The sequence below is a fragment of the Sitophilus oryzae genome, unplaced genomic scaffold (genome assembly GCF_002938485.1).
Source record: "Sitophilus oryzae breed Bouriz unplaced genomic scaffold, Soryzae_2.0 scaffold_971_pilon_pilon, whole genome shotgun sequence".
NCBI classification, from domain to species: Eukaryota; Metazoa; Arthropoda; class Insecta; order Coleoptera; family Curculionidae; genus Sitophilus; species Sitophilus oryzae.
Genome location: NW_022147607.1, coordinates 441148 through 466795, shown reverse-complemented (window position 1 = coordinate 466795; position 25648 = coordinate 441148). Strand labels below are relative to the sequence as shown.

Below are 25648 nucleotides of genomic sequence, written 5' to 3'. Positions count from 1 at the left end.
TTTTATTATATTGATTTTATGGAAAGCACTGTTCATTAAAATGTTGTATCCTATATGTTATAGGGCTTGTTTCTCTCTACAATTTCCTGTCTCACAGTGTACCGTTTGTGTCCGGGAAGGGTTCATAATTTCATAGTTGTCGATTTTCGAAAGAAATCAGTACATGTATATTATTTCGTATATTTTTCATTTTATTGATTTTACGGAAAGCACTGTTCATTAAAATGTTGTATCCTATGTTATAAGGCTTATTTCTCTCTACAATTTCCTGTCTCACAATTAACCGTTTGTGTCCGGGAAGGGTTCATAGTTTCATAGTTGTCGATTTTCGAAAGAAATCAGTACATGTATATTATTTCGTATATTTTTCATTTTATTGATTTTACGGAAAGCACTGTTCATTAAAATGTTGTTTCCTATGTTAAAGAGCTTGTTTCTCTCTACAATTTCCTGTCTCACAGTGTACCGTTTGTGTCCGGGAAGAGATCATAGTTTCATAGTTGTCGATTTTCGAAAGAAATCAGTACATGTGTATTATTTCGTATATTTTTCATTTAGGCTATATTATAGGATCATAAAAATGGGCGTCGGGGTTGGTTTGGAATCGCTGATGTTATTTTATCAGCGATTCCAAACCAACCCCGACGCCCATTTTTATGATCCTATAATATAGGCCTATATAGGCAACTAAAATTACCCGTTTTAAAATATAGGAAGCAGAGCAGGAAGGCGTATTTTTTCGTAATAGAATGAAATTTCTTTATTTTACTTACTTTATTTTACTTTTAAAAAACAAATGCTTCCATTCATTTGTAATTAACATATGCAAATTTACCAAATTATAACAAGTCATAACAAAGTATTTAATTTCGCAGCGTATAACATTAATTTCGCAGTTTCCACATAACAACTATCCAAGAGAATATGTGGCAAAAGAAAAATAATTTGTACAAATCTTCAGGTGTATTAACATCAAACAGCTCTATGTTTTTTAGATTCGTGTAAACTTCTTCCATTGTGGTAGATATTTCTGTAATCATATTTATCAAAATTCTATCAATTTTCAACATTCAATTTTGACAATTGCCATAAAATGACATTTATTACGGTTAGGTATTGACATAAGAAGAAAGGTAAATAAATAAATAAGTGTATAAAAAATTAAACTGTTCTCGAATAAAATTAATTATTTGAAATAGAAATAAACTAAAGAAATTAAGTACGGGCCTGGCTAGCGCATGACGCTTGACAGTTGTATCGCGCGCACGCGTACGATAAAAGATATGTCAGTTTCTGTGTGGTTCTCGTGACAGCTATGTAGTTTTTAAAAGTTTTTTTAGTAGTTTAATTGAAAATGTCCACTTTAAGGTGGTCGTGCCCGTGTTGTTTGCGTTTTAAGTTTAGTCCCGAAGAAATAGAACAGCGCTACAAAAGCCAGGAAATCGACAAGATCATCGAGAAAGACAAACAAGCCCTCAAAAGACAAGTGAAGCTGTTACTACTGGGAGCGGGAGAGAGTGGAAAATCTACGTTTCTTAAACAAATGAGGATTATTCATGGGATTAAATTTGAAAACCAACAAGTTAGAGAGTACCAACAAGTGATATACCAAAATGTGTTGAAGGGAATGCAAGTATTAGTAGATGCCAGAGACAAGCTCAACATTCCCTGGCAGGAAAACAACAATATTAACCTGGGAAATCAACTTTTACAGTTAAAGTTTAATAACAGTTTGGTGCTAGATTCTAGACAGTTTATGCAATATGCTCCTTTATTATCAAGTTTGTGGAAAGACTCTGGAATTCGTAGAGCCTTCGAGAGGAGAAGAGAATTTCAGTTGGTAAATATGATATGATTATTTACATTTGTCCAATTTGTGTATAGTTTTATGTATATAATTCCAATAATATCATACTAAAGGATATGATTAAAATAAACTTGTCTCGGGTTAATTAACACTTCATGACTGATATGATCTGATTAAGTTCATTTATATTCGTTTCACAGACACTGCCTATAAAGTCAGTCAAATTAACTTCCTTTGTATATTGACGTTTAGCTAACATTGCAGATTTTCTGTAAAACTGGGGGGAAATCCATATGAACTACTTTTATCTCTTGTTAACAATTAGGTATTTAGCACCTTTAAAATGTTTCCTATTGTTACAGAATTGTTTTTCAGTATGAAATTATTTCAAATATACTTCACTATTAAAAGAATAATATTCATAATTGTTTTAAAAATCTGTGATAAATTAGGCAATTATGACTCATTAATAAGTGCAAATATTTGCTTTATTTTGATAAGGACACGTGAATTTTTTCATGACAAATGATTTATAACTAACTGTTCTTTGTTTGGGAAAGAAACTTAAAAGCGTTTTATATAAATTACCCTCGAAATTACCATAGTCTAATATGGTTCTAACTCGGGTTCCAAATATGTTTCTAAAATATATCTTATTAATTTATTATTATTTATTCTTTAATCACTGAATGCTGGGGCTGAATGTGTATATTGTATAATAAGGATATTAGTAAATTTAAACTCAACAATACACTGCTGTTTTTTAAAATTGGTATGTGAAGACATAAATACATTATTCGAAGCATTTTCTCTCCTGCAATAGTCTTAAAAAATACTGCAATTCACATACCTAAGTATGATATATGATTATTTCCTTCCTCTACTTAATTAAGTTACTTTACTTTTTATTGGACATCAGCTGAATCATGAATGTACTTAGGTCAATGATTTTGAAGTATTTTTTTCAAGTCTTTATTCACTCAAATAATTTTACTCATATTCCTTTTTGAAACCTACTTTTAATTTCCTATATTGCTAGGTATTTGTTCCTTCTAATTAAGCATTATCTACCTGGTTCTTGATTTTTTTTTGTAAGAAAATTTAATGTGTAAGATCTTAAAATAAATTTGACGTATCCCTAAATAATACAAAACAACCGATTTATCAATAATTATAATACCTACCACAAAGTTATTTAAAAAAATGATTTTACATATTTCTTTATCTAAAAAAATAGCCTGCACCTGGGCAATTAAGTATATTAAATTAATCTTACTTTAAATGTGAGTTAAGCTGATGTATATCAAAAATATACAAAATGATCGAAAAAAAACGGCGTCGGCGATGGCTATGAAATGAAGATCGCTGTCATTCTATATGTAAAATTGTATGGTAAATGTCATTGATCGTCATTTCTAAGCCAACTGGACGCCGTTTTTTTTTCGATCATCAGTATATTGAGAATGTGGATAGATTTTAGAGATATTTTTGGTATTAAGTAATAAGTAAATAGTTATTATTAAATAGGAATTAAAAGATCCTAAATTAATTTAAATTTTCTAAATTTAAATATAAGAACTAAAAATAGAATTACGTTATTCAAAAATTTAAATACTCTAACCATACAGATTAAAATAGTATTCTCAAAAATTTAGTAAACCTTTCTTTGAAATGCAAAATTAATGTGAGAGTATAACCATGGGCCAGTGTTTTTATTTACATTTTACAAGATTTATTTACAATCTGGCATCGCGGAAGCTCGAAAACTATCCCGATTTAAGAGTACCTACTAACACTCTTACAGCCAAACAAATAACTGAAGATAATCTTAGACATGAAGCTTTCCTTAAAAATTTGGATTTCCCATATTGCTTTTACGAAATGGCGGATAAAATATTAGCTAAATTTTTCGTAGGCTAATAAATAATAATTAGCGAGAACTAAATAGATTACAGTTTTCTTCAACTCAACAGATTTTTTTATTTCACCTGTTAACAGTATCATTAATCTTATTTTTAATAACGAGTTACAGGTATTTTTAACTTGGTTTATAAATGCGATGTCCCAACTATTACTAAATTTATCAAGATTGATAAACTGACTTTCTGATTCTTTGAATTTTTATTTTTATAGGTATTCCCATTCCTACATTATTAATTCTACTTTTCTACAAAATTGTGTTTAAGGAGAATTCGTTTTTATATGTTTGCACTTTAAGGTTTACAAGCAGCTGTTAAAACAGCAATTAGCTGCATTTTCCAGCAATTTGGAGTACTGACAATATTTAAGAGTCTATTACGCTGTACTGTTCGGGTTGCTCTCAGGGGTCGGGTAAAGGCCGAAGGAAATATACAGGGTGTCTCAGATTTTAATCGGGAAAATTTAATAGACGATAGAACTTGCAAAATGATATTTTTGCAAGTTCTGTCGTCTATTAAATTTTTCCGATTAAAAACTGAGACACCCTGTATATTATATTTCAGAAATCTGCCTAAGGCTTAGCCCGATCCTGTTATGTTAAGCCAGACCTAAAATTCCATACACACGTGCTTTGATTAAGGCTTGATTAAAGTTTGTAGAGCTTCAGAATTTGCCATAAAAAAGCGATCAGTTTGTTACAAAACCATATAAATTATATATCACTGTAATCACAAAACTTCAGTATATTTCCGTATTGTAACGGAATTTTAAATTGTGTCTTAATTTTCGAGAAAATTTAGTCCAAACATAAGAAATATTTTGTTGATGTTTGACCATCAAAATCTTAAAAATAAAGTTGTCTAAGAATGTGCTACAATATGAATATAGTATAATCCTTTATCTTTAATTTCCTTCTTCATTTGTGTAAAAATACCTTGCCAGTTTTACATAAAACGTTAAATACCGAACGCTTATTTTGGTACTCTCTCTAGTGAAATGGACTCTTAATTATCAAAGATTAAAATAGTTATAATATTGATACAAGTAGAAACTATTGTCAAAATAAATAATGCTTGCATCAAATATTGGAAAGTCCGAATTAAAGAAAATCCTGACTCACGCTTTTAGCAAAAATTCTTATAGCTTAAATTAGTGACATACTATAATACACAGAACTAGGACACAGAATAGAAATGCAATGAAAAATAGTGGGAAAATAGGGGTCCGTTAAAGTGTAACGCTAGACCCCCCCCCGTTTGAATTTTTTTCCTTAAAACTTTAGCACTCTATTGCACCCACCTAGCACTACCTAGCACCCAATTTACAGAGCTAGCACTACAGATATATAGATAGATACTAGGGCGGATGGCAATTCTAGTGGGACAAAACATCAGCGATGTTTAGGACTTTATTATCTCGTAATACGAGATAATAAAACTAATGGGCATAAAACTGTTATAATATACATGACACAAAAACCGTACTGTAAACTATTGCCAAATAAATAAAATTATGATATCAGATGAAACACTTACAAAAAACTCTATTTAACAGTTATTTCTTAATTACTTTGTAATCTTGTTATACCCTGTATATTTTATTTTAAAAAATACTATTTTATTAAAAAATAAATAAAATAGATGTTCAATTTTAATTTGTATATAGTAAGGATCTAAGACAATATTTTAAACTTATATTAAAACTAATAAATCATTTAATTTTATTAGAAGTTATAAGAAATTTAAAAAAGGCTTTTGCATATCATCTTGTTTTATTTAACTAGAACATCATGTGGATGTTTTTGTCTTGAGGACAATTGCCGAACTGACTATTGGTGTCATTCATTGATTTTTTGAACTCAGTGCCTTTCGATAGAGTTTCAGAGTTTTCAACAATTATTACAGCAGCATCCCTACTCCCACTAGACCTAAAGCTCACAGTACTTGCAAAACCCAATCTTCTTTTGAAAGGTCCTCTATTAACCCTTTAACGAGTCTTTGTTTTTTGTTTATACTAGCCGATTGAAATGAAACTTTTAAGCGTCCACCAGTTCAGCTTGAATTCCCTGTAACTAATAAAATGCCTTCTAGCCACGATTTATTCTATTTGCGAAAATTGTTTAAGGAAAAGTAACTTTTTTTCTATTTTCGATATAAAACAATGGAAACTGATTGCAAATGGGTCTCAACACCTTTCGTTTTATTGTCACTAAGAAAGTTGGGATCGAAAAATTGCATCACGACATCCCACAAAACGGTCGAACTGGTCTTAGATGTTGATTTTAAAACGCCTTTTTTTCTTGAGGGCTTTAAAAAATTCTTGGCAGCTGACTTCAACCTAACCTAACCGGTGAATCGGTGAGAGACTCCTAAAGATTATGTTTTTTTTTTCAACAATTTGGCAACGCCCGGTACAAATAAATATGGGCATGGAAACTACAAATATTCTAACATCAAAATTGCTTGCTACTGTAACGGACTCATTAGACACCCCGGTTAAAATGTTCTGTAATTCGCTAGGGGTTGTGGTGCTAGCTCTGTAAGTTGGGTGCGCTAGGTAGTGCTAGGTGGGTGCAATACAGTGCTAAAATATTAAAGAGTTTGGACAACCGGAGGGGGCTACTGTAACGGACCCATTACTTTAATCCAGTTAAAATGTTCTGTAATTCGCTAGGGGTTGTGGTGCTAGCTCTGTAAGTTGGGTGCTAGGTAGTGCTAGGTGGGTGCAATACAGTGCTAAAATATTAAAGAGTTTGGACAACCGGGGGGGGGGGGAGGCTACTGTAACGGACCCGGAAAATAGCATACCTACCATGTTTGCATTTTTATTTACCATTTTCCTGATGGTGTCAATTCAAAGTTTGAGTCACCCTGTAGATAGTATTTTTGAATAATAAAAATTAGTGCAAGGAGATTAATATAGGTATCTTTGAAGTTTTTCGACATACTCTGTAATCTGTAACTATGAATATTTTAAATATCAAGATTGCATCATAAAGCAAAATATCCAATGTTAATGAATGATGTTTAATATATTAAATTAATTTTGAGCGAACATGATTCATTATTAAATTAATTTATGTTTGTATTTTATGTCTTAGCTATTACGTGCCTTCTGTTATTATCAATTTAGTGAGTTAGTTAGTTATCAATCAATCAAATGATGACGTCTCTTTTTGAAAAGTCTTATTTCGCTGACAGCCTTTATTATTCTACTGCCATTGTGGCTGTTCCGTTTAATTTTTCTGAACCAGCTAATTCACTCAAATGGTTAATGACTTAATATTTTAAAATAGAAAATTATTTCCTGCTTAAATTGGTCAAAGCAAATGGTAATTTTGCCATGTTTGCATCACTTTAAAACATTTTATTATTCAAGGTGCAGTCAGTTTGTGATCATAATCGTAAAACGCTCTAATAAATTTGCACCGTTTAACGATATTCTTCCTGGAATAATATTTATATTTTGCTTCCAATATGCCGATTTTTTAATTGGTAAAGAACTGGAAAATTTGATCGTGAACAATTGGTAGTTAAATATATACTGAGATGCAAAAAACTCAACTGAAATTTTTTTCGTTTAATTTAAAGTTCATTAAAGTTAATTTTCATGATTGTTTTAGCAAACTGTATATAAATATATTATCTACTTTAATTTGTAAACTCAGTTTTTTTTTATAAACGTGAGCATTTGTCTTATTATCTTATTACAGAAGTTAGGGTTAACCCTAACTTCTGTAACTCTTTGATTAATCAAAGAGTTGTTTTTTGCCTTAACTTTAAAACACCCTGTGCAATAATTTCGTATAAAAATATGAAGTATTCTATATTTTTGGAAAGGTAATTTTAAATTCTTTTCAACTAATTAAAAATATACAGGGTGTCCCATATAAAAAATAAAAAAAAATATTGTCAGTTCTTAAATTGTTAATTTTAAAAAAAATATACTTAAACCGAGATTTTTTCCAAATAATTTCTGCAGTAACGTCAATATTTGGATGAAAGTTGGAGTCTTGGAGTTTTCTGGCATGAGAAATTTGATTTTGATGTCAATTGACTCCTACTAGTAGAGGGCGCCACCTACCTACATAGTATTTAACTGGTTTGAAGAATAGGTAATAACTTTTCGTCCGTACCTGTATAAAACTACTGAATAAAAAAATATACATTAACGATGTTTTTTACGTAAAAAATGACTCTTGGTAAAAATCGCTACGAGTATTGGTTTTCGAGATATTTGGAATCGAAATTATCAATACCTGTCATCATTGACATAAATAAATTAAACATGATGACTAAATAGTTATTAGTTATTAGACAGATCATAAATTTGAAAGTTTTTGTGCCAAAAGTTCAACAGAAACTGTTTTATCATCATTGTTTTGCAGAAAAATTTATGATTGATTTAAAAAAATAAAAATTTCCCAAATTTATTATTTCAGTGAAATAAATACCGTATGATCGAATAAAAACGGCGTCCAGTTGGCTTGGAAATGACGATCGATGAAATTTTCCATATAAATTTACATATAAAATGACAGCGATCTTCATTGCATAGCCATCGCTGACGCCGTTTTTATTCGATCATACGGTATCTACTCAACGAGTTATTTTTCGTCAATAATGAGATGTATTGACTTTTTCCATTCTAAATATCTTGAGAACGGTTGCCCGTAGCGATTTTTACAAATATATATTTTTTGCATAAAAAGTCGTAGTTTTATACTTTTTTTATAAATTTTTGTAGTTTTATACAGGTATGGACAAAAAGTTATTAGACTTCAAAACAGTTAAAACCTATGTAGGTGGCGCCCTCTACCAGTAGGAGTCATACTGACATCAAAATCAAATTTATCATGTCAAAAAACTCCTAGACACCAATTTTCATCCAAATATTGACGTTACTTCAGAAACTATTTGGAAAAAATCGAAATAAAAATGAAACTTCTACACCCTGTATCTCTGAAACTAAGCACTTTAGGAAATACACTTGAACGAACTTTTTTACTTATTTTTATCTGCAGAATATGCTGCCGAAGTTTCCAGAATGCAGGTCGGACCACCCTGTATATTATGCTACCAATTTCTACAGGAGTTGAATATCCACTAAATTCGTATGTTAAAAACCGCTAGAATCCGGTAGGAGCGATATTAGAAGTGAAATTTTGTCATGTTTTCTAGATTTTTACCTTTTGGTAAGATTCTCATCACTTTAAAAACGGATTTTACCTTTACTTTTGACGATTCTAGGTCTAGGTACTTTAAGGATGTATTGTAATTACGCGAATATCGGTGCTAATTTTGAAAAAAAAGCCACTGTTTATAGAATTTAATTAATACTTTTTCTGTTAATTTTACTTATTTATTATTCAAAAAAGCCGCTAGATATAGCAGGAAAACCGCTAAGTTGAAAACACTGCTTAAGAAATTAATCTAATGAGCTGAAATCACTACACTATTGCCAGACTTATAAATATTGGAATACAACGGATTGGACCCGATATAACAGCCGATCCGACCGGAATTCCGGCATCCAGTCCGGTTACTGGCCGGATTTTCTGTTCCGGCCGGATCGGCCAAATACCCGATCCGGTACATCCGTAGTCTCTGTTGCGATTTTTTAGTATATTAACAAGCGATTCTTAAAACTGCTACGCAGTATTTTTCTTTAAAACACCTTAACACAACAAATGGTAGCACGCCTTATTATATTAACAAATGGTAAAGGTGTTACAAGTTCTGATTTATAGAGTATTTTTTAAAGCTGCAAGAATCATCCAGATTTATTGATTTCTGTTTGGAACCTCAACAAAACTGGGCCTTAGTTCACTGAACCGCTACTGACTAATCCTCACTGATAACTAATCAATCGTATATTTATTTCATTGGGTATCGAATTTCCGATCTACTCTCTCGACGCATGTTTTGTTAAAAGGTATCAAACACCTTGAAACATTATTTGCAACTTATTACGAATAGACCTGGGTCGTTCACCTATACGGTTTTGCAAAACAAAGCTGAGCCGATTAAAAGGATTTTCAGTTCGTATATCTGTTCATAATTTTCATTTGGGAAATTTATTTATTTAATTATGAATTTAAGATGTGGGATGGGATAGAAAGGTTATTTTGGAAAGGTATATTAGAGGGAGAATATACCGGGTGCGTCTCAAAAGTGGCTCACCCCCTATAACTTTTTTATTTTTTCAGGTAAAAAACGAGATTTGGTATGTTAATATATTTATGACATAAATTAGGATTGATTGGCGTATTCAATTCTTTTCGGCCACTTCCTGTTTCACCGGAAACGATAGACTCTGCATAGAATGACATATCATATATCAACTTTTGACATTTTCGAATATGGTTTATTTGAAATTGCAACATGCGATTCATAGCGAAAATTTGACTCGAAATACCAAGTGTGTGGTACCAAATTATTCGTAAAAAAATGCCTTTCCCAAATATGCTAATGAGCTACCCTCGTTCCATTTGAAAAAATTGAGATATGATTAAAAATACGATATGAACATCTTTTAACCGACCAGGACAAGACACTAAAAACATTAGACGATTAAACCTATTTTTCCAAGGCTTCTTGATTAAAAATTAGTGTTTTTAATACAGCCATTTTAGATTAAAATTTAAAATACAGTTTTGTTTTAAGCGAAAATGTCAAAAGTTGACATATGATATGTCATTCTATTCAGAGTGTCATTTTCTATCGAATAAAGTAAAAAAATACCGAGGGTGTCGTTTAAAAATCAAAAGTTATAGGCATTTCCGGTAAAACAGGAAGTGACCGAAAAGAATTATTGAGTACGTCAATCAATCCTAATTTATGTCATATACTAACATACCAAATCTCGTTTTTTAATCTGAAAAAATAAAAAAGTTATAGGGGTGAGCCAGTTTTGAGGCGCACCCGGTATACACCTATAGTTCACATCAAATAAACTTTAAGTCGCGTGATTAGGCTTGACCGGCACAGCGTTACCCACTTTTATATATTTTTTTAAATCGAAATATTTTAGGAAACAAATATAAATTAATTATAAATATATAAACAGTTATTATTTACATCAACAAAACTCGTCTCCTGAAAGGCACTTAAGGGACATAAAGGACCATTTCTATCGCTTTGTCGTTCAAAATATTCTAATAAAGTTCCGATGAGTTTTTACGGCTATTAATCTATCTTGTACACTTCGCACTAAAAGAGGCTCTAAAAAGAACAATGTTTGACTGCAAGGTATGCTGGTAAAAAAAAATTAAGCTTAAAGTATTACAAAACTATTTATTTACCAAGAATTTTATTTTAATTTTAATAATTTAATATTCTACATTATTCTAAATTTTCTACGGACTTTTCTACATACACGTAGAAAATTAATTTTCTACGCGCCGTTACACAACCCTGCCCTATATAGAACCTAGAATTAGAAAAAATATAATAAAAAAATCTTACAGTTTTTCTTACTAAATCAAAAACTGTAAAATCGCATTATTGCTATTCTATCTCTACCTATTCTAAATAGACGGTTAAGTTAAAAAGCTGTCATCTTCGCTAATGAGTTATAATGCATATCAAGTGTTGCCCGTGGAACTTGTATCTCAATTTTATTGTACCTACTGGTTTATAGACCTTCTTTATAAGCCCGCTGATAAAAATAATTGAGGAAATGTGCCGTTAAACGGTGGAAATTACGGTACGTTTACCTGAAAGAATATTTGCTCGAAATTGCGACGGACGGATTCTTTATTTATCGTTAAGATCTGGTGATGTCAACTTTCTTATTTTAAACATATTATATGGCGTTTTATTATAGCACTGACTTAGACGTAGATTACGAATAGTTGTTACTTTACCTTGTAATCCGTATAAACCGGCTTTCAATAATACTATTTCTAATAATTTGGCATCAATAATTGTGTTTCTTAATGCATTATCGAATGTAATACCACAAGATGTTTCGGGATTACCGAATAATACTTTTACCTGACACGAAACGCGTTACCCGGCAACACTACGACTCTGAAGGAGGAGGAGTGTTGCCGGTATCGCATTGAGTGTCAGGCAAAAGTATGAGGTAATCCCCTCGGTAATCCCGAAACATCGAGTTGTATTCAAAAGATTATACAACGAAATAAAGTACATATATCCTTCTTATCTTAAACATAAATTTTACTATTTTACCAAATCTTTCTTTTGCCATTTTGTAATAAGAATTGACGGGATATTTTGTGGAACTGATAGAAATGACTTCTGAATTAATATTTCAAAAAATGACAGTTACAATATGGCCACCAAGCGATAATCACTTAAATGATTATCACTTATTAATCACATCCTTCTATACAGGGTGGTCCGAACTGTATTCCGGAAACTGCGGCAGCATATTCTCCAGATAAAAACTAGTAAAAAAGTTCGTATAAAAATGTATGTCCTAAAATGCTTAGTTTCGGAGATACAGGGTGTAGAAGTTTCATTTTTATTTCGATTTTTCTGAAGATAATTTCTAAAGTAACATCAATATTTAGATGAAAATTGGTGTCTGGGAGTTTTTTGTCATGAGAAATTTGATTTTGATGTCAATGTGACTCCTACTAGTAGAGGGCGCAACCTACATATGTTTTAACTGTTTTGAAGAGTAATAACTTTTCGTCCGTACCTGTACAAAACTACTGAGTAAAAAAATATACATTTACGACGTTTTCTACGTGGAAAAGGTCTCTTGGTAAAAATCGCTACGAGTAATGATTTTCGAGATATTTGGAATCGAAATTATCAATACCTGGCATCATTGACATAAATAAAACATGTTGATTAAATAGTTATTAGACTGAAATCATAAATTTGAAATGTTTTTGTGCTAAAAGTTCAACAGAAACTGTTTTATCATAATTTTTTGCAGAAAAAATATGATTAATTTAAAAAAATAAAAATTTCCCAAATTTATTATTTCAGTAAAATAACTATCTACTCAACGTGCTTATTTTTCGTCAATAATGGCATGTATTGACTATTTCTCTAAACCCAAAAAAAAACTAAAATATTACTCTAAATAAAAAAAAGTTATAACAAGTGTTCAAAAAGACTATCTTGTTGTGCTAGACAGAAGCCTAGGCGGTCGTAAAATCCCCGGCTGACATTGGCTGACATATTAGGGCTAATAGTTTGGAAAGCCTCTCGTATTTTTACTTGAAGCTCATCCAGATTATTAGCACTATTATGACCATACACTTTGGATTTTACATAACCCCACAAAAATAAGTTATTGGGAGAAAGATCTGGTGATCTAGCGGGCCACAAAATAGTTCCATATCCACTAATTAAACGGTTGGGAAAAGTATTGTTCCAATATTCTTGAACAATACGGGCATTGTGGGCAGGACAACCACCTCAGCAATTTGATTACTTGAAAACGTGGGATTTTGATCCGCGGTAGCACAAATGAACACTTGCTTTAACTCCTGTTCTTCATTAATCAACACATCAGGCTTTTTGTGTTTTTGTAGGATTAATAACTCTTGATACAGTAGGTAAAGATGGAATTGGCCTGTTTACAAAAGTTTGTGGAAAAATATCCCGATTAGACCTATTTTGGAAATACCATTTTACAATTTGAATTTTCTCACGAACTTCGTAAACATCCATTATTTTACTTAAAAAATAAATTTTACACGAGAACTGTCGCGAGAATCTATGTATTCGTTTTGGCTATTAAAACACGAATAAATACAAATTCTGACACATTCTTATCACATATCTACCTATTTTTATTTTTTCGCCTGCTTTTTATCCGGCGGACAGGTATACGCTAATTCGTCCGGTTCTGCCTATGTTACTACTACGGTGGTCCGGTCTGTATATGTTATTTCTTTTCTCTATCTATACAGGGTGTTTCAAAACAAATGCGAAAAACTTTAGGGGGTGATTCCTTGTTCAAAATAAAGGGTAGTTTGCTTTATAAACGTTGGGTCAAAAGTCAACCATTAGGGAGATATCGCGGTACAAAGATGGCGGAAAAATAATGTTTTTATTTTTTATCTTGAAAACGAAAAGAAATAGACTAATGAAATTTTATGGAAGCATTACTAAGTATAAAACACACTTTCAGGTAATTTTTTACTTTTTTTTTAAAATGAGTGGAAGGGGTTGAAATAAACTACCTATCATTCTTGTTAACGAAATTTAAAGAAAAATCTTATCAAACACATGCGAATGCTTTAATTTGGATAGTTTAGGTTGTTTAGAAACTTTTTTACCTCTTGTGTTTTTGATAAAACTCACCGATTGGAAATTAAAAATAAAATGTAAAGCATTACATGTCTGGACAAAAAAACATTTTTAGATTAAGAATCTAGTGATAATAACGAGAATAATAATCATCTAGATAATAACGTATTGCAGTAGAGTAATGTCAAATAAAATAATATTAGGAACATCCTAAAAATAACAGCGGCCGACTAGATTTTTTCTTAAAAAAATTACAGCAGCCCACTAGATTCTTTATCAGAAAATGTTTTTTGTCCTGACATGTAATGCTTTACATTTTATTTTTTAATTTCAAATCGGTGAGTTTTATCAAAAAAATACAAGAGATAAAAAAGTTTCTAAACAAACTAAACTATCCAAATTAATTTTGCATGTGTTTGATAAGATTTTTCTTTAAATTTCGTTAACAAGAATGATAGGGGTAGTTTATTTCAACCCCTTCCACTCATTTTAAAAAAGTGAAAAAATTACCAGAAAGTGTGTTTCCATAACAGTAATGCTTCCATAAAATTTTATTGGTCTATCTCTTTTCGTTTTCAAGATAAAAAATAAAAACATTATTTTTCCGCCATCTTTGTACCGCAATATCTCCCTAATGGTTGACTTTTGACCCAACGTTTGTGAAGCAAACTACCCTTTATTTTGAACAAGGAATCACCCCCTGAAGTTTTTCGCATTTGTTTTGAAACACCCTGTATATGTTATATCTTTTACAATTATTTTTCAATCTATTAAAGTATTTAAACGTTACAAGAGCAAGTGTAACTTTGTGCTCATTTGATGAATAGATATAGTGTATATTTAATATCGGAATACTTTTTGTTGATCGCTCCGTATAAATTAAGCACTATTATGTGGCATAATTGCAGTGATGTAAAATCAAAAATTTTAAATTGTTTATGTTGAGGATAATTTGTTGTTTATTTAGATTTATTGAAGCGTTTTGAATTAAAAGACTGTTATACTTTTCTAAATGTCTTTGACCCGCCTCTGATCTCTGTCATTTAATAAAGCAGAGAGAATATTATCCATCAGACGGCTCTTTATTTTATGGCATAAGGCGTATTGTAAACCTGAGTGATCCATTTACCTTGATTGTGTTCAAGGTTGTGTACCGTTATGTTTACCCGGAATCGCGTAAATGTATGTGAGAAGTTATTCGAGATGAGGTTGTTTATATCATTTTTTAATCGGTAGGTTCTTGTATTCCGGCCTATTCATGTTTTTTTTTCTGCGTTCGTTGAATCGTTTAAAACACATTCATAGAAATAATTGTTGGAACGAAAGGACGTATTTCTCAGCTTGAAGAACGAAATACCGGGTGCGTCTCGAAAGTGGCTCACCCCTATAATTTTTTTATTGATTTAGAAAACGATATTTGGTATGTTAGTATATGACATAAATTAGGATTGATTGACGTGTTCAATTGTTTTTGATCACTTCCTGTTTCACCGGAAATAACTACAACTTTTGATATTTAAATGGCATCCTCGGTATATTTCTACTTTATTCGATAGAAAATGACGCTCTGAGTAGAATGACATATCATATGTCAAGGCTTATAAAAAAAACCGTTCATACTGTCATTGAGGCTGCATATATCATATTACTTTTATACCGAACTTTCGGATAAAACGAACCTCAAATTTTAATATTATCGTAAGATTTTTCTTTTATAACGAACCTAAAACGGTATTTTACCGCTGGCGCTGGTAAAATGGTACATTTTATTGATAGTGGGGGTGAACATTTTTCTATCAACCTCTTAGATGGAATAAACTTCATTCATATGGCATGACAGATGATATCAAAACAAACAATTTTTAAACATGTACCAAATTTTTAAAGAGTACAGATACTAATATTGTCGATATAATTCGTTTATTTCATTAAAAAAATAAAAAAAAACTGTTTAAATATTTGTTAAAGAGGACCAATTAATATGATTCCAGTATTCAAACTACATTAACTGACTGTTTCCGTTGATTAATAATAATTGCTCCAAATACTAAAAAACTGAATTTTGTATGGGCATTAGACAGTGTGATAAAAAGTAACACCTCAAAAATGATATTTCATTTTTTAATAAATGCTTATTTATAACAACAAAGACTTTAATTTGATAACTTATTATTATATTGATTTCTGACTCAAAAATCCACATTTATTTATAATAATTTATTAACGAACACAATTAAGTATGTCATTAATTAGTATATGGGCGGAAGTAATGGTGTTATATTTAATTAATGGTATACTCTTTTATAAAGATTTAAATAGTTTTCTTTTGCATACAAATGGGCTAGTAATATTATCGTTTTGCTAAAAACGATAATATTACTAGTCTGTACATTTTGTACATTTGTTGCTTTAAAAACAATCTAAAATGTCAATATTCCATGGATATATTGATAAATGAGGTCTAAATTATAAGAAAATGCATTTTCTACGAAAACTTGAAGGGATAGGTAAAAATGGTATAATACAATTTGATAGACAATTTAATTGTGCATCTGATTCTCGAAAATATACAGGGCATTCCATTTAAATTAAAGAAGTTATTGCCGTTTGAAGCTAATAATTATTTAAAATAAATTTTTAGACACTCTGTATAAGGTAGTATTATTTTTATTATTGCAACGCAATAACTGATCAATAAATAAACTTCATTAAATATTTAGTATTAAAAACATTGATACCCTTGGAGAAATGAAGCTTTAAAATTTTTACTGCAATTTCACAAAATTGAAAATATTTCAAAAAACGGTAAGGTTTTAAGTATAATAAACCTTAATCAAATTTACCTTTATTTTAATCGTAGAAACTAAAAATGTAATAATATACAGGGTGTTCCATTTAAAAAAATACAACTTTGATATTTTTTATTTATTTGGGACACTCTGTATCTTGTAAAAATATTTTTAAATTGTAGCTCTAATAGTCCTTCAACGAACCCCAAACTTACAATTTGTAAAAATCTCATCGTTTAGCTACATACTCCGTGTCGTATGTGGTGAACAACCCTGTATATAAAGTATATTTTCTTCTTTTTAGAGGATGTAAACAAAAGCTTATTTTAAAAGATTATTTTCTCATAAGAAAAATTCATGTAAAAAAAGTTGAGTCATTGAGGAGCTCAAGTTCTACACATACCTACATAATAAATACGAGTTAAATCACAAACAGGCGTGTGAACCATCGACTGGTGATTGTCATACCTTCTTGAGCATTATTGATACGTTTAATCACATGCATATTTGCAGCTGATGCAGTTGAAGGTGCAGCCGATCGGATATCGCAACAAGTAATAATATTGAAATAATCATTTATGGTCGTTTAAGAATTATAGACTCAACAGATCTCTTCACCTACACGCTTTCTGTACTATAATTCATATATTAGCGCATTAATCTATTTTTGAAATTTTATGTCAAATAGCAGACATCCGAACTTTTCCAGTCGCACTAAAATTGTATTTTTAAAAATATTAATTTTGATTTAAGAGAGAAATTAAGTCTACTATGACGTCGTTTTTTTTTCGATCATAACTTTTTATCAAATGGAACACCTTCTATTTTATATCATATATGACCACGTAAAATTTACTCAAATATAATAATAATAATATTAATAATGTTTATTCAAAAATTTTGAATAAACATTTTGAATCAAAATAATCCAATTACAAAGTATACAGGGTGATCCGAACTGTATTCCGGAAACTTCGGCAGCATATTCTGCAAATAAAAATAAGTAAAAAAAAGTTCATATAAATGTATGCCCTAAAATGCTTAGTTTCTGAGATACAGGGTGTACAAATTTCATTTTTATTTCGATTTTTTTCCAAATAATTTCTGAAGTAACGTCATATATATTTTTTGACTCAGTAGTTTTATACAGGTACAGACGAAAAATTATTACTCTTCAAAACAGTTAAAACACATGTAGGTGGGGCCCCGTATAAACAGGATTCATATTGACATCAAAATCAAATTTCTCATGTCAAAAAACTTCCAGACACCAATTTTCATCCAAATATTGACGTCACTTCAGAAATTATTTGGAAAAAATAGAAATAAAAATGAAACTTCTACACCCTGTATCTACGAAACTAAGCATTTTGGGACATATATTTATAGCAACTTTTTTACTTACTTTTGTCTGCAGAATATGCTGCCGAAGTTTCCGGAATACAGTTCGGACCACCCTGTATAATGGTGTCAGTAATCTGACTTTGTTTTATTTATTTAAATTTGATTTTGACTTTACTCATGTTCTGAATAAGCCAAGAGTTGCTAAAATGAATCTGAATGAATTGTAGTTCCAATTCCAATAGTTTTATCTCAATGAACTTATTATTTTAATGTTATGTATAGTATTCGTTTATAATGGAATGTTCAATGAAGGACAAGAATTAAATCCAGATATTCGAGAGATTTATTTTTAGAAAACATTTTAAATCATCCGAATGGAAGTCGGTATCGGATGGTGTGCCAAATAGGCGCCACAACTAGGTCAAAGAAGAGTCTCTCAGTCTGGCATACAAAAGATTTTTTCGAGGATAAATAGTAGAATTACATCGATGTAATTATTTTGATACCTCAAGTCACTAGACAAAAAAACGGCGTCAGAGTTGGCTTGGAAATGAAGATCGTTGTAATTTTATACTAAGAGCTGGCAAAGGTTAGTCTTGGGTTGAGATTTCCGTATGTAAGAAGAGTACAATGCGTTTATAATGTACTGAACAAAGAGAGGACAGTAAACACGTTGCCAAACGTATTAAATAAACCGAGAAACTGTGCACATCGCTAAGAGACGTGGAAGGGGACATAGCAGATTTGTCGCAGTTGACGGGTCGTCCCAATCAATACCTCTGTCGGTACTTAAAGTTCTAGGGAAAGGTGTACGTCATGCGTTCAGCTTCACGATTTAATTACGTCTCGTGATACTTGATTTGTTTATTTATTAACGAGTCGTTGTAATTTTCCCTATAGCTTGAATTTTTTTAAGTGCAAGTTGAAACACTTGCATTTTTGGTAAAAAATAAGTGGAATTGAGTGGGTGTTCGATAGTGGTCGCGCTATTAGAACTCTGAATTCAAAAATCGATATCTCGAAATCTGTTAGAAATAATAGATTGTAGTTTTTTTCAAGAACTTTGTTAATATTTCTGCTGTATTTTCTTTGTAGACAGTATGTGAAAATCTTTATCAATAAAAAAATTACACGATTGCTGAAAATTGCTATGCTCTAAAAGTAAATGGATGGATTGTTTACAATTTTTGAAAGGAAAAAACAACCTTATCGAATTTTTCTTATGTAAACATATTGTAAAATATCCGATCTTGAAAATAAAAAAAAAGTTTCAATATCTAAAGTGGTTCTTGAGTTATGGCCTGTTATGTGTTAAAAAGTTGAGTTTTAAATTATCGCGATTACTGACGTTTTCTCGTTATAAAAAAAATGACACCCTAACGATATCCTTATAATTCCATTTCAGATGCTCAGAAACATTACAAACCTCATGATTTTATCTAGTTATCTCTTGAAAAAAAAAGTCTTTTAAAAATAAGCGGTTTGCGATCGTGATTTTACTTTACTTGATAGGGAAAGGCGTATCGGCAACGCCGCAACAGCACACCGACACGCGTCGCGTCGGTCGGTCGCATTTCTCTCATTCCGTCTTAATAAGATCCCTATGCGATTTACTTCCACACATGTAAATGCCGACCCACAAGTAACAGTTGCCAGCACGGTATGTAAAGTTATATGAGGAATGTCATTGATAGTCATTTTCAATTTTTCAAGCTAACTTGGCGCCCTTTTTGTGCGTGTCTGCTAATTGCTTTCTTATAAATAGAACCACCTATACATATAGGTATATTCCTTGATTGTTGGTAATCTACATGAAATTCTAACAACACTATTATTTGTCTATATAATGTTCCGGGTGTTTCTCCAAAGTGGCTCACCCCTATAACTTTTTTATTTTTTCAGATAAAAAAACGAGATTTGGTATGTTAGCATATGACATAAATTAGGATTGATTGACGTATTCAATTGTTTTCGGTCACTGTTTTCACCTTTCCCCTTTTTTTTTTACTTTATTCGATAGAACATGACACATGAATAAAATGACATATCACATGTCAAGTTTTGACAGTTTCACTTAAAAAAATTATTTTAAAATTCAATCTAGAAGGCTATTGCTGTGTTAAAACCCTAATTTTTAATGAAGGAGCCTTGGGAGCGACCCATAAATTACGTCACACGAATTTTAGGACTTTTGAACCTCTCCCCCCAATAAATTTCATCGTCTGATGTTTTTCATGGCTTGTCCTGGCCGGTTTAAAGATGATGAAAATGGTCGCCAACTGTGAACACTGGTCGCCAACCTTTTTAATGTTTCCACCTACTTTGATAATTTTGCTGTCGTGAGCGAGTACAACAAAAACCTAATTTATCATTACTGATTGTCATTACCGCAGCAACCGCAATGTGAAATCACATGTTCGATTTATATGATTTATTTAAAATTACGCTAAATTAAAGAATCATCGTATGAAACATTTTAGGTCAATATTTGAATACAATATAAATATTATTTAGTAACAACAGAGGAACACAAAAAATAATTTGTTTTTTAAAGGGAACTGAAAGGGGAATGAGAGATGCTGGGCTAATTGTAGTTATTGTTAAATGTGAAAGACTTTAATATAAAACTATAAAGATCTTCCCAACAAAATACTATTATTTTAGGCACGATACAGGGTGAGTATTAAATAAGTGCAAATATTTTTAGGGATAGTATATTTCTCCCCAGAAACACGGTTTTGAGTTTATTTTCGCTAGTTTTTTTTTTGGAAAATTTGGAATTTTTTGAAATATATTTTGGATTTTTTTTTAGTTTTTAATTAAAAAATATAATTTCTTGATAATAAGCAACAGATGCAGTAGATTAAATTTACAAGGAAGTAAACCCAGAAAAGATCTTTGGATTCAGATAGGACATAGGTAGACGAGTCTAAAAAGCCCGGGACACAAATTTTTCTGGCCCTCTAGCTGTCTTGATGATGTAATCAAAATGGCCGCCAAAATTTTGAGACACGCTTCTAGATTTCCCGTTATAACTCAATTTTCCTTTCCGATATTAACATATGTTTTAGTGATTATGAATTAGGAGAAAACATGCTTCCCAACGGTGTATTTGGTTTTATAGTTTAGGTTCACAAAACCAAAAATATTTGAAATTTTATTTTTTATTTTTTTTAATTTTCATTTTTTTAATCGCATTTTGCTAAATAACTTGAAATCAGTTACATTTAGCTAAAAACGTGTCATATACTTTTTTGTTCGTCAGAGAATTACCTTATGAGCGGTATATATGACTTCTATTTTGTCACAAACAGTTTTTGAAAATTTGCCAAAATATTGTAGCGTTACCTAATGAGTTTAATGTTTAACTATCAAATGTAATTGCTGTAATTTTTAATGTATTTGTAAAAAAATAATTTTTTTAGAACATATTTTAAACATCGCAGCTCCCTAAAAATGTAAATTTTGGATGCAAGACACGATTGTTCCAGTTGCTAGCGAAGAAAATGGTGAGGGAGGAGTATCCAGGGAAACATGTTCTATGTACTTATGAAGATCGAGTCCTCGCGTCAACAAATATGGATATATCAAGCATTTCTCCAGCCTCACACGAAGAAGCAGATGGAAGAAGCAGAAGCGCATGCTTCTCCATGTTAAGCATGCAGTTGAAAATGGACATACTCGCATCTTAATACGAACTGTAGACTCAGATGTGGTGGTTATTTCAATATCACTGTTCTCACAAATAAAAGATATTGATGAACTATCGATTGAGTATGGTACTGGCAAAAACAGAAAATGCATTCCAATTCATGAGATTTGTGCCAAACTCTCACCGGAAATTTGCAATAATTTGTTGGCTTTTCATTCTGTTACAGGTTGCGACACAGTTTCCACATTTGGTAGCATTGGCAAAAAGACAGTCTGGAAAGTCTGGATGTCATTTCGTGAATGCAAATCCTCTACTCTGGATATGACTTCTGTAACTAATGTTTGAAAGTTACTTTACAGTTATACCTTGAGTGTGCTTCATGTGTGCGATTTTAAAACGGAAATCAAAGTTTCGTCTTCCGAAAAGAGCTATACTTTATTGACATATTCATCAAAAATTAGTTATTAATTTTTTTGCTTTTTAGCAGGTACAAAACCGCTGTATTACTTTTCGAAATCTATAAATTACATTGCTGCCCTAACGCTGTGCAACGCTACATTGTTTTGACAGATTTTTAGCAACTGTTTATGATAAAATAGAAGATATATAGGTATATACCATTGTAAAGGTATTTTTTTGCGAAGAAAAAGTATACAAACACATTTTTAGCTACATATATCGAATTTCAAGTTATTTAGAAAAATCTGACAAAAAAATGAAATTAAAAAACGTTTTTTTTTAAGTAACAAATATTTTTGTTATTATAAACGTAAATAATTTTGTGAAATATACCATTAAAAAGCGCGTTTCCTCCTCTTTTATAATCACTAACAATATTTGTTACTCTCGGAAAGTAAAACTGACTTATAGCGCGAAATATAGAAGCGTATCTAAAAATTTTGGCGGCCATTTTGATTACGTCATCAAGACCGCTAGAGGGCCAGAAAAATTTGTGTCCCGGGTTTTTTAGACTTGTCTATCCATGTACTATCTAAATCCAAAAGGGTGCATTGGTTGCCAGATGTGAAATATTTTGGCATAATTTTAACCTAACATACCCCACTATTTTTTGGAAATTTTCAAACTAAAATAACTCGGTTATTTTGGACTTCTTTGAAAAACAGTAAAGGGAAAATATGTTTCTTTTATCGAGATATACAAGCCCTGAAAATATTTGCACTTATTTAAGACTCACCCTGTATAGTATTTTTTATATCCTAGTTTTTAATTTTGATAAAAACACTTTGCCAGAAAGGCAGCAGTGGACCAAACCAATCTTATCATGTAAAATTTCTAAATTCAGTAGTGTCGTTCTCAATATGGCACACTATATACCGGGTGTTGCATCGTCGGACGGGACATAGGAAATCCCATGTAAATTTTAATGTGGTCAATTATTGGCTTCCCTAATTATTTTAGAGAATAATTCTATTTAGGTTTATTGAAGAGCACTAAAACCCACATTCAAAAGAATAGCTTTAGATATTTTTGATTAGCTCGTTTACGAGTTATCGCCCGATTTCTTTTTAAATATTTCTCCTTTCTTATGGCCCTGTATTTACTTATGAGCACCAGTCAAGGTAAAAGATAACTGTCAAATGAAGTTGTCATTTCAGAAATTTACCTATTTAGTGCTTTATTATTATTGAAAACTCATTCCTACATCGGAAATCTTAAAGATGTATTTATAAATACAAATTAATATGAATTAAAGTAAAATAAAGTAATCAATTACAAGTTTAATTATAGTATTATTACAATATTCAATAACTTATTTTTAGGTACTATTAAATTGTTAGAACTTTAGGATTTAAGAAGATGTTCAAATATTCCTCTATCGACTGCTAGACAATAACCCAGGCGATCATAAAATTCTCTTCTTACATTCGCTAGTTGGTAAACTGAAATTCTATTGCATTCGGCAGAAATAGCGTTTTTTAACTCGTCTAGATTTGGGTATAAAAAAAATTCCCAGACATATGGATTTGTTCCAATATCGATAATTTTGAACATTGGGTTCATTATTTAAGGGAAACGTGCATTCGTCAGTGAAACGTATGTTTTTTAAAAATTCCCTATCCGTGTTTGCTCTTTCCATCATATCAAAACAAAACGCCTGCCGCCGTATTTCGTTCCCATCTCGTAGCTCTTGGTGCTTTTCATATTTGAAGGAATAGTATTTATGTCGTTTCAAAATTCGAAACGCTGTAGTGTGATCTATTCCTATTTCATCCTCAAATTTCCTTGTGCCGATCTTTCCATCGTTCTCTTCCACGCACAATAAAACTTCCAAGTCGGTATCATTTCTTGCATCTTCTCTTTGTTCCTGCCTTGCTTCACATCTGCAGTTATTTGTTAGGGTACCTTTGTTCTCAAATCTCTGGATATTCCTTGCGATTGTAGATTTTCCAGGTATCGGTCTATTCGGATAACGAGCAGCAAACATGTCCGACACCTTTTGATAACTATTTCCTTGATAATACCATTTAATCATCAATACTTTTTCTTCGGTAGTGTAATTCATGACTAATATTTTCGAACTGGTATGAGTTTTTAATAATAATAATAAACATATAATACAGCACTAAATAGATAAATTTCTGAAATGACAACTTCATTTGACAGTTATCTTTTACCTTGTTACTGGTGCTCATAAGTAAATACAGGGCCATAAGAAAGGAGAAATAGTTAAAAAGAAATCGGCGATAACTCGTAAACGGGCTAATCAAAAATATCTAAAGTTATTCTTTTGAATGTGGGTTTTAGTGTTCTTCAATAAACCTAAATAGAATTATACTCTAAAATAATTAGGGAAGTCAATAATTAACCCCATTAAAATTTACATGGGATTTCCTATGTCCCGCTCGGCGATGCAACACCCGGTATTAATACGATGCGATCTAAAAAATGGCGTCTAGTTAGCTTGGAAATGACGATCGATGACATTTCCCATATAAGTTTACAAATAGAATGACTGCGATCTTCATTTCAAAACCATCGCTGACGCCGTTTTTTTTCAATCATATTGTATTACCTCTACAATCTCTCTTTTTTTGTTACAGAGCGATTCCATCGAGTACTTCCTGAACAACCTCGAAAGGATATCTCAACCGAGCTACAACCCCTCCAACCAAGACATCCTCCACTGCCGGAAAGCCACCAAAGGCATCACCGAGTTCGTCATCTCCATCAACAATATCCCATTCCTCTTCGTCGACGTTGGCGGGCAAAGGTCCCAGCGACAGAAATGGTTCCAATGTTTCGATTCGGTCACGTCGATACTTTTTCTCGTATCGTCATCGGAATTTGACCAAGTTTTGGTCGAAGATCGATCCACAAACAGGCTGGACGAGTCTAGAGATATTTTCGATACCATAGTCAATAACGTCATCTTTAGTAACGTCTCGATAATCTTGTTTCTCAATAAATACGACCTGTTAAAGAAGAAACTACGAAATCCTGAAACAGACATCGGTTGGTTCTTCCCCCATTTCCCTGGAAATAGTCGTTCGTTAGAGGACGTAAAAAATTTCATTCTCCAATTGTTCGTCAGTGTTAAACGCGACAAAAAGAAACCTTTGTACCATCATTTCACGACGGCGGTGGATACGGAAAACATAAAAATAGTTTTCTACTACGTGAAGGACATTATCCTTCACAGGAATCTGGAGAATTTGATGTTACAGTGAACGATCACGGGCGTCGCTTTTAGGCTGTGTAAAAAGAACAGAGAAAAAGATACATTTTTATAAAAAAAACAAGACTGACTAAGTTTAATTAGTCTTAATATATATTCTAATCAGAGAAAGAGTAGTACGATTTAACTGAAACCTCAAAGAGTTATTATAAGAGTACAATGTCGTTTAGTTTAAGCAAATTACAAAAATGTGATAGGTTT

The 25648-nt window shown here is 31.4% G+C and overlaps 1 protein-coding gene across 1 annotated transcript; it reads left to right on the top strand.

Moving 5' to 3' along the window:
• The first annotated feature begins 1293 nt into the window (after positions 1-1293).
• On the top strand, positions 1294-25648 carry LOC115891177 (guanine nucleotide-binding protein subunit alpha homolog). The gene is made up of 2 exons (XM_030911580.1): positions 1294-1840; positions 24813-25648. The coding sequence occupies exons 1-2, from the start codon at positions 1355-1357 to the stop codon at positions 25437-25439; spliced, it is 1113 nt and encodes a 370-aa protein (XP_030767440.1). The 5' UTR covers positions 1294-1354; the 3' UTR covers positions 25440-25648.